The sequence below is a fragment of the Gymnoscopelus braueri genome (genome assembly GCF_963280865.1).
Source record: "Gymnoscopelus braueri genome assembly, chromosome: 18".
NCBI lineage: Eukaryota > Metazoa > Chordata > Actinopteri > Myctophiformes > Myctophidae > Gymnoscopelus > Gymnoscopelus braueri.
In genome coordinates, this window is record NC_137618.1 from 26694990 (window position 1) to 26706417 (window position 11428).

The following is an 11428-nucleotide window of genomic DNA, read 5'->3' on the forward strand; positions in this document are numbered from 1 at the left end:
TCAGGGCAACACTTATGGAATACTTTCATTACCATAAGCAAGGAAATACTTCGTTTTGTTGTTACTTTTGGTTTTGGGTCCATTTATTTATTTATTAAGTAGCCCTGTAATTAGTTTTTAATCATTCTGTCAGGTGTTATTTCTCAACAACTACTGGTGCGGCGACAATTATCCCTTACATAGAACATAACAGTTCCTTAAGATAATACTTAAGTTATGTATTGTCTTCTTTTGATACAGGTAGGCTACATTCATTGTTTTTGAGAGTTAGTGGCAATCAAAGCCAGAAGTGTACTGTTGCCTAAATGAAGAATTACCGTATGACACAACACACACAAGGGGTGAACTCAACGTAAAAGATCACGTGACAGTTCCGTTTCGCTGAAGGGGCCCTTTGTAGTCACCGCGCGCGCAGAGCAAATAAAGGCGCACGTCTCGTTTTACCTGTAGTGTGCTTGTGTCTATCTCTCTGTCTGTCTGTCTGTCTGTCGGTTAGAGAGAGACGTACGGTCCTATTGCAGGAGAGAGAAGAACGCAGCAAGAGAGAAAGAGAGAGAGAGAGAGAGCCCTGCTCCATCCGTCTGATTGGCTGTCTCCTTTTACAAAGGAGCCGAACTCCTCTCAGCCCACCCACCGCTTATAGAACTCCTCGGATCACAATTGCCTTTCTTGCACTAAAGGAGAGGACCTGACACAGCCAGCAGCGCAGCGCCATGGCAGCTAGTAACCATAACGACTACCGGGGCTACCTTCGGAACGCGGTGGACATGGAGTCGGGGCAGCACCGCTTCCACCCGGTGCAGAGCAGCTCACACTCACAGGAACCCACGTACCGACCGCTGCTGTTCGGCACGCTGGCCGTCATGGGACTGCTTCAGGTGGCGTCGAGCGTGGCGATCCTATTACACTTGACAGGTTACCTCCAGGAGGTAGGCGACGCTTTTCATTGAACGCACTTCTTCAGTTTGAATGCGACACTTTTCCTCTCACTTGTTAACTTGTCATCATGGCGCTTTTTTCAGCGCTTGTCTGTCAGCATATTTGCAGCTGCTTAAACGGGTCTGCTTTCACATTTCTTTGGAAACAACTTTCTTTGAAATGTATACTGTGGAGGTGCGCCCGCAATATTCCGGGTCTGATATAGACAGTATGGGAATTAAGTTGTGTCAACATGTTTCTAATGTAGAAAACATAAAAGTAGGCTCAACTAAAGTAAAGCGGGTCCAATCTACAATAGGCGAAAGATAATGAACATTTGAAGATTAGCTTCTCGAGTATTTAGAGATAAGGATTTGCACTGTAAGGAAGCGCAATTGGTTTCTGTTTTGCGGCTTGGCGCCTCAGTGTGTTTGAACATTGGCCGGTAGGTACAGTATATATATATACACTCTTCTCTCACACGCATCACCTCGCATTGCTTGCTGCTGCTGCTGAGATTTTCCACGGAGATTAGGGCGTTGTATTTTAACAGCTATTTCAACAAGATCATGTTTTCCTGCGGCTGCAAACCTTATCTGAAGCATAGGATCTGAAGCATCATTCCGTTAGGGTGATAAATCTTGGTGGGCTAAGATTCAGGCTCCACTGTAAATACAAATGTCATTCTGCAAGATGTCTTGTTTGCATACTACAGATGTTTTCACTTATGCCTCATGCCTGCAGTTTTTCGTGCACATGTTTACATGCCATTTGGGCTATATTTGTAATTGATGTGTCAAAAGTGAAGACCTTTGAGAATAAACAGAGATTTCTTCAAGGCCATGGACTGAAAATATCACTTTTGGAAATGCATTTTGAACTCTAGAAAGGGGCAAGAAGAATATTAAGACAAAGGTCTCAGGGTATAATTTCTACTGTCATGTTCTCCTTTACATAAAGCATTGAGAGACACTGCAAAATGTCAGAATAGCATTACAACTGGTAAAAACATGCATCCACAGTTCACTGCTTGTCAGGTAGCTAACTCATCTTGATAGTCTTATCTCCGTTGTACATATCTGTGATCTTGTAAAAGCAACATTTACATTAGGCCCCGGTTGTTTTTGTTACTTTATGGCGGTTTTGGAATTGAATAATGGTCGTGTTTCGACAAGCCAATAGACGAGACCGCATCTCCTTTCTGTCAAGATGCTTTACTTGAAAAGTTCTCTCTCTGCCGCCCCCCCTCCCCTCCCTTCTCTCTCTCTCTCTCTCTCTCTCTCTCCCCCCCCCCCCCCCTCTCTCTCTCTCTCTCTCTCTCTATCTCTCTCTCCACTCTCTCTGTTTATGTGTCAGATCTGTTTGGCTTGTTTTTGGCATAAACACATTGGTGCGTGGTGGTAACTAGTTATGTCCTGGACACAAGCCAGATGGAAAGAATCACAGAGAGACAGACAGAAAAAAGGACAGACAGAGTGTGTGTGTGTGTGTGTATGTGTGTGTGTGTGTGTGTGTGTGTGTGTGTGTGTGTGTGTTTGTGTGTGTGTGTGAGAGAGAGAGAGAGAGAGGGGGGGAGTCAGTGAGAGTGAAGGAGACGAGTGAAAGCCCCAGAGTGGAATTGAAGAATCCAAGAAATTAGAGAAAGCAATACTGAGAGCATTTTGTGTAGTTGTATTCTGTCTATTGGGGAAATATGGTTCTGTGATGTGATGTATGCGGCTGTGGGGAGTAATCAGCGTCCTTGTTAATCGCAGTTCTGCTCCGAGACTCCGTCTGATTGTCCGGAGTTCGATTTACACTGAAGACAGCACGCCGGGTTGTGAATTAATACTCTCTGTCTATTCTGACCCTGATGACAGCACCATATGGTAGCATTTTGAAGCTGAGTCATCGCATAGACCACAGTTGGCACTGCACCATCACTGGTCTTTAAACACCTGTGCGACTTTACTGGAGACAGAGACATGGGAGCAGGAATCTTGCACAGTGCCGTGCCTAGTGCCTACGCAGGAATGTGCTGGTGTAGGGCATTTTTACACGCGTTGCTGCTCGGATTCTGTGTGTGTGTGTGTGTGTGTGTGTGTGTGTGTGTGTGTGTGTGTGTGTGTGTGTGTGTGTGTGTGTGTGTGTGTGTGTGTGTGTGTGTGTGTGTGTGTGTGTGTGTGTGCGTGCGTGTGTGTATGCACGTGGTGTGCATGCATTCATGCAGGCAGGGTTGTATACACACAAAAGGCAAAGGATAAAGTATTTGTTTACAGTTTAGATTGTATTCATAGTTGACAGTGAGTTAAGCTGACCCCTGACAATAAGAGCCACAGAGTGAGTCACTCTTGAAACTACTTCTAATTTGGCCTGCTGTGACAGCCAGGCAGTCTGGCGGCAAATCTGGCAGGGGAGTGACATGCGGTAAAGAGCTCCAATCCAACCAGCCCCCACACTTATTTTCGTCTTCCTGTAAAGTTTTGTGAAATATTCCTCCCACTCACACCTGTCATGGAACTGTGGAAATGTTTTCTGCTAGGTTTGTGTCCTCATTAGGGGCCATTGTGGTGGTGTTGTTGTTGTTGTTGTTGTTGTTGTTGTTGTTGTACAACGTTGACCTCTAACCTCTCTGTATCTGTCTCCAGGTAGACCTGTCGTCAGTCCCACACCGACCCATAGAGGTGAGTTGTCTCCTGCCTGACCCTGTGCAAAACACAACAACATCAGGGACTTCTTTTCAATTGGAGCACCCTCCACCAGTATAATCGTTTTACTTCCTGTTATGACACAGTAGTATGCACCTATTGCTGTTGTCAGACAGGAACCAAATATCTGCAGTAAGTTGGCGGATGAAGAGTGCTTGTTTTCCCATGGACATGCACTCATTTTATATTACACAATGTGGTTTTATTTCTTCCCAAGTGCCCAACGGTCATGAACCTCTCTCACCGCAGAAATTACTGTGTAAACTTTTGGTTCAAATGAGAAAAGGAGAACACCAACAATTTAAATTTCCATCTGAACATGGTCCTCCAAATGAATAATGAATATAAATTATTCATGAAGGATAGGAAGAAACGGTTTGTTCAGGTTCATCAGACCTTTTGTTTTGTTTTGATTGTCACATGGTCAGCCATTAACATGCCAAGAAACAAAATTTATTTGAAAACTACCACTTGCACAGTTATATGATATAAACAAGCCCATAGGTGATCTCGCCACATACAAAAGGCCTTGTAGGCTATGAACATATTATTGACTGTCTTATGAATGTTTAGAATAATGATAGGTATTTTCTTATGTTTGTTCCAAACTGGATGTATAATGTGCCCTACCTTCGAATTTGTAGTGCCTTACAAGCATATTAAAGACAAACAAAAGCATAGTTAACCACTTTAAATGCTGTGCTTAGTCATTTTGTTCCCATCGTTTTGTTTTCAAAGAGAGAGAGCTTAGTGCCGTGGTGCATACTGCAGCATCAGTAAAGCCTGGCTTCCACCAGAGGTGGTCAGGAAGGCCGGTGAGGGCAGACCACAGGGCGGAAAATACACCTTGTTTGATATACAGTAGTGTAGCATTGCTTATGAATGAAGCTGTATTTTAAGTGTTTTTTTCTTCTAGTAGGGCACCACCAATATTAGCCTGTGATGTGGCTCACTAGAAAGTGTTGTTGTTAAATGGGAGTGCCGCTGACACTTTAGCTAGCTCCTTTGCCAAACTTTTGGATTTGACAGCCAAGACAAGCGAGAGAACCAATCAACTCTTTGTGCTTCTAGATGATGTCATTGTTTGTCATTTGTGGTTGCCAAGTGTCCTCGGTAACCTTCAATCATCAGTAAGGGTGGCATAACGGAGTGGTCAGGTTGGAATGCTCCATTGTTGAGGTCTGATAGGGGGTTTTCTCTAATTCTTTCTTGGAAGGCGCCGCCATTTTCTTGGCGCAGGTTTTTGCCGTGCGCAAGCAAAAACCTTCCAGGAAGTAAAACAACACAGAAGAAAAGGGCTGCTTTGCTTCACTTGTGTTTGGTTTCCCATAATGCTGTAACTCCTTTTGAAATTATGTATTTGTGTTTGCCCCGGGTAGCCCCGGTGGAGTCCTCAGACAAAACCACCCAGCCTGTCTTTGGACTGAGGAGCTCATTGTGTCATCAACTCTCCGCCATTTCCCATGGCGCAGAGTGAGGCATGCTGGGAGCTTTATGAGGTGTCAGGGTGACAGGTCCACTTGGCCCACGCTGTGTTGTGTTAGGGTCTGCCCTCGGACCACCGCTGCTCTCCTCTGACAGACCAGAGGGTTTTGTTAGAGAGCAGGCCCCACTGGACAGCTGTCAGCTCTCTTGTTTAGCTATACGCTCCATGCCCTTTGATGGAACACAGGATGTCAGGCCTGGCCTACGCTGGATCTGGGTCTGGGGCTGCGGTCTGCACTATTGGGAGGGGTCAGGATGGTGAAAAGCCAGTGAATTGGGACCACTGACTCATGATGTGAACACTTAATAGTTTTCAGAGATTTGTCTGATTTTTTTTTTTTTTTTTGATCAATATTTTATTTATTTTTCATTTCAGTAAAACAAACAGGTGAGATCACCAAAGCACACAGAGGCCATACTCAGGGAAAGCCAAGACAAAAAAGGGAAAGGAAAAAGAAACTGATAATAATACACATACACACATGTAGACATACAACAACAAAAAATAAATAAAAAATAAAAAATAATAATACAAAACTCGGTCAGACAAACAAACTCACAAAGAGCTAAATAAATGAGACAAGTCAAACAATAAACATGCATACATGCATTAGATGGAGACATGCATACATGCATTAAACAAAAAACATAACACATAACAAGCAAAACATTCAATTCAATATGGACATCCACACGAACAGGAAAAAAAAGTACAAGTACAAGACAGGTACAGACAGGGACAGACCAACACGAGACAAGCACAAGACAAGCACAGAACAAGTACAGGACATGTACAGGACATGTACAGGAGCCACAGGTACAGGGAAAGGGAGATTTGTCTGATTGATGCACTTTTAAGCATCTCAGGATTGCCCTCTTGGCCAAGTTGTGAGTGATCAGACTTTAGTTTCTGAGGCAGCATCTCACAAACCACTCAAGATGATGATAATAAAGTTGAGATACTCATATTGGGCCCTATTTTGTTTTATGCCTAAAAGGTTTTGGCATTTTTTTACTATTTTGAAAAACATTTTAAAATAGTGAAAATAGCTGATCGACACACTGTGAGCTTGAAGATTAGCTATTTAAAAAAATATATATATAGTAAGAATTGCCTAAAACATTAGGCAATGTGGGCTGAGGCGGCGCACAAGATAGGGCCCTATAAAGTCATAGGACTAAAACCAAAGCCTGCAGCACTGTGCATTCTCTTGCCCAGAGGCATACAGTGAGATGACAGTGTGTTCCATTATTCACCCAGAGACATTATCTAGATCTGTTCTGTGGAAAGCACCTTGAAATAGCGCTCTGCTACAGTGTGGCTTTTCCCCACGCTATGCTACAGCCTCAACTGTAGGTCACGTTGAGCATCACGTTGTACATCCAGAAGCAGCCAAAGCTGTTGCTCCCTTGTTTATACAATGTCATCCTGCTGGTAAAAAAGGTATGAGGCGGTCAAGTGCGAACCACAAATCAAGGATAGTTCCATCCACACAATGTAAGGCCAGTTGGGAGCACGTTGATGATTTCTTAGTGGCCTTGGCAAGTCCTTGTTTACCCCTTGTCTCATTCCGCACCACCGTTCTATAAACATGTTTGTGCAGCAAATTGTTTTTGGAGGACAGACAGTGCTAATCTTAGATTGAGAGCCGTGTAAATCTGTCCCAAGTTCGGGTTTTGAGTAAATATTACATTGTAATATTAGCACAGTGCGTGTGCAATGTTGATGTGCACAGAACCACGTTTCGCGGTCTCAGTGTGATTGTCACCGGGTAATTTAGGTTTATTTGGCTTGTTTAGTGTTGTTTGTATTTAAGAGGCAATGTGTGCGTCTGTGTGTGCTTTCTTTTTAGGGTGGCCTCTTTAAGGGGCTTGCCCATTTCAACACTTTTCATTTTCACTGTGGTATTTTATTTCCTGGCATCAGGCGACGGCAGGATGACATTGCCGGCATACCTGAGATTATTGAATCGGAGGAAATTACTCGTAAAAGTCTGAAACAAGTTGAAACATTTTCAGCGTGACAATGCTATACTCTTCACAGAAGTGAGCATTAGGACCAACAGTCATTTGTGAGAAAAGGTTAATGTAATATAATAATGCATGTGTGATTGTGTGTGCAATAAAACATTAATGCAGTCGCACAAACTAATTTGTGCAATTGCTGTGCACACTGACTTCATACACAGACACATAGTATTTAGCTAAAACATTTAAAGACAGTGAAATATGTGCACTCATTTATAACTCAGCAAGCAACTATTCAAATGACAACGTCTGTCTTTCTTTTGCCTTTGGCCTGAATGTATTTATTTTTATTGTGAGATGGAGCAGAGTCTCATGCCAGGCTCTCCTCATCTCACAAGGCTGACGAGACTTGGCAACCTTGCTGGAGTAACTATTTACCTGCTTGGAAACCATGTTTTTCTTCTACTGTATGTGCTCTGTCTTGCCTGAGGAAGAAGCGCTGTAGCTTAGACTTATAGAGTCATCACTTGGGGGGCTGAATTCAATCAGATAAGCGGCGCCAAGTATGTGAAAAGCGCAATCCATCTGAAAGGTTACACTCCTCTGGAGGTCTCGCTGACAGAGCCTCCAGCACCAAGTTCAACCACCATTGTAAAGGGATAAGATATTTACTGTAACAGGCAAGGTCACGTTGGACCAAGAGAAAGAGATTTCATGATCCACAATACAGTATATACACACAATAGAGGCCAACTTACATACAGAATCGCATTTATTAGACAGCCATACAAATGCATACACAACCATACAAATGCATGGGCACACATACACACATTAAACACAAATACACATTTCACTCGCTCATGCAAATGCACAATTATTCAAGGCGACAGCAAGATAAAGCTGTGGTATAACATGTCAAAATGGCATTGTTTCTGATTTAACAGTAAGCTATTTGTGGCTTGGAGTGAATTTCAGATGTCACTATACAAAGTCTGACATTGAGCAACTGTCCACAGAGTGGACTGACACGCACTCATTATATAGTGTACTCTCTATAATAATATGAATTTCCATTTGTCAGTCGGCACTTCACTGATTATGGCCATTTCCTGTTGTCCACAGGAAGTGCAGACAGAGCCAGTGCTTGATGCCTTGAAGGACCCAAGGAAAAACCGACGATGTAAGACTCCCAAAGAGGGGCTAACCTCCGCTCATCTACCCATCAGACCGCAACAGGAGTACGCCAAGAGTAAGTCCAGAGTTGGAACAGATGGACTCCCATTGGACTGCATAATGCAATATGTCCTTCAAAATTCGTTTAGAAGTATCTGATGTAGCCATAATATAACCCCAATGAAGTAGTTTTGGTAAGCAAGCTACAGTAAATGAATCCATTTATTGTAACTAGCAATGTGTGTGTGTGTGTGTGTGTGTGTGTGTGTGTGTGTGTGTGTGTGTGTGTGTGTGTGTGTGTGTGTGTGTGTGTGTGTGTGTGTGTGTATACAGTATATATATATATATATATATATATATATATATATATATATATATATAAAAAAACATAACCCATCTACCTTATGTTCCATCTAACCCGTTCTTATTGGCATGGTTTTCTTCAGAGGGAGAGCCAAAGGACATCACAATCGATTGGGACGAAGTACACGGACTCCGCAACCGTATGGGCTACCAGAAGGGCAAACTCCTGGTGTTAGAGTCTGGTTTCTACTATGTTTACGCCAAGACCTGCTTCCGCTACTATGTCTACGAACCAGAGGACAGCGGGCAGGCCAGGACCCCGGCGCCGGATGTGAGCAACACCCAGCTCATCCAGTATGTCTACCTTGAGAGCATCAAACAGAACGGCAAGGCCGTGGGGCTGATGAAGACGGGCAGCACCATTAGCTGGGAGAAAAAGGACTACAACATGTACTGCTCCCAGCAGGGCCGGGGTTTACGGCTGGAGGAGGGGGATGCCCTGTACGTTAATGTGTCCAATGCTTGGATGCTGGACCCAGATGTGAAAGGGACGTATTTCGGGGCAATGAAACTGGGCAACTGAAATTTGAACATGCAACGGAGGGAGGTTGTGCTACTGAACATTTGATACGCCAAAGAACCACTGTGCGAGCACTTGTCATTTTGTAAGATTACTGATTTATATTATTGAGCTGTTAAAAAGAAATAATGTGTTTTTTTATTGTATAGGTGTTGTTCCTTTTATACGTTGCTCTTCACCAACCGGCCTTTGAATATGAGAAGAGATACAGGATTGATAGTCACCGAGGGAATACTTGTTTGGCCATTCACTTCCATGGCATCCTATTCAAAGCCTTTAAACATGGTTCTAAAATGGCACTGGATGCTTCTGTTTAGAGATGTGACCTATATAGGCTATCTTCTGACAGTTTAGTAAATGGTGTCATGATATTGGTGATACAGTTGTGACTCTATGTGGTTTTGGCTGGGGAATCTAGTGGCCATTACACGTTGACAGAGACATTATTCAGGAACACACATGAGCTAGAGTTTTGACATTGGCACTGACTTCAACATCATGGACTTTAGCCGTAGACACGTGTATTCTGCTAACAAAAGCAAACCATAAGGGAGTAGCCATGACAATAAGTCTTTTGGCAGGACGTGCAGTGAGAAAGGATTTATCACTGTTGATCCTTATTTTCTTGGAAACTTCAGGAAAAGAGTGTTCAGCGGTGTAACGTTTTAGTTAACGGAGCATCTGCTTGTACTTAGCGGATTAACACAGGGTAATGATAACAACATTCCCAGGCGTGGCTATGAGCCACCACAGTTAATACTAAAATGATTTAATGAAAGGCATTTATTATAAGTGTGAACAAGACAGTCGGTGATGAGGAATTACTGTGTTCTATTGTAGTAAGTAGCCTAAATAACAAACATACTTTATAGTGTGTAGTTAGTTCAGAATCTCTAATCGTACAGTATTGTAGCCAGCTTTCCCATGTGTAGAGTTCACCCTCACATTGAACGGCAAAATGACATTATAGCAAATTTACATTCACATTTTAACCATATGAACCCTAGCGTCCCTATTTTGGGCATGTCATAATAGAGGAACATTCAGTGAAAAGAGCAGATCTACAAGCTCGCAACGCATTGCTATTTTGCTATTGTCGCGAAGAGATTTGGTGTAGAGGGAAAAGGAAAAGGACCAAGTATAGACGTGTGAGGGACTCTAGGGGTTTAAGTGGTTAAACAAGACAACCCTCAACTGACACAGTCACAGTTGAACGCACTCAACATAAGAATGACCAGATCAGCATAAGTCATGACGTTTAATCAGAGTTTTCTGCCTTGGCAATGAGTGAAATCCAATGTGTGGGGTGCTACAGTGAAGGCAATGACACGCCAATGTCATATCAAACTGAGGAGGACATGTGGCAATGACAATGACAATCAAGATATAAGTGATCCTAGAGACGCAGATAGCTGGGCTGTCTGACCATAGGTGACACGAACAAACTCTTGTCTTTTAACTTAGGGGACCAAATTGACTTTGGTCTGTCTTTAATTTAAAGTTTCTTTTTTGTTTTGTTTGGTTTTCATTTGGCTCTTCACTGAGTTAAATGGGAATATGCACTATTAGTATTTATTTATTAGATATAGATGTACAGAGATAGGTCATTGTTAAAATGACCTTTCGACTGTAAAGAAAATCATTTATATTTTATGTCTGTATGACATTCATTATGCAGCACTTAGACAAAATAGTAGACACGCTTTTTTGATATTAAAACACAGGGGCTCAATTTTAGAATGCATATTTATGTATCTTTGTCCTGACAATTCTGTGTGCACTTGCCTAGCCAAAAGCAGAATATAATGTTTTTCTAACGTGATTGTAGCATACCCATAAAATCTTCATCCTTTAGATTTTTTTCATTCAATGTTTTTTATTTTTTATTTATGTCTGTGTATGTTTTAATAAAAACATTACTTTTCTAAAGCGCTTTAATGTTTTCTGACACCATCTGAATGAAGCCTGAATTACTTTGTCATATTATGACAGTTTTGTGCACTGAAATAGCAGATTTACAAGCTCAAGCTTGTAAATCTGCTATTTCCTGCACGTGACACCATAGTACAATGGAATATAAATTAGGGATTACTCTTGTCCTGACCTAGTAGTACATCAGGAGGACTAAATCCAGCCGGAATGCCGTCTCCGCCACAGCCTTTCAGCATGCAGTGATGAAGTGGCCACCCAGGCCTAATATCACATTGATAATGTCAACAATCTGTTGCAATCTCACCACTATTCTGATGGCCAAAGAGTGACGTCAGCCCACTGCTTTCATCTCAGCTCGGCTCACCTCTGGTCAGAGCCG

At 42.5% G+C, this 11428-nt stretch overlaps 1 protein-coding gene across 1 annotated transcript; it reads left to right on the top strand.

Annotated features, from left to right (window-relative positions):
* Positions 1–531: 531 nt before the first annotated feature.
* tnfsf11 (TNF superfamily member 11) lies at positions 532–11038 on the top strand. Its single transcript, XM_080412677.1, has 4 exons — positions 532–929; positions 3546–3581; positions 8184–8310; positions 8681–11038. The coding sequence occupies exons 1-4, from the start codon at positions 714–716 to the stop codon at positions 9118–9120; spliced, it is 819 nt and encodes a 272-aa protein (XP_080268803.1). The 5' UTR covers positions 532–713; the 3' UTR covers positions 9121–11038.
* The last annotated feature ends 390 nt before the right edge of the window (positions 11039–11428 follow it).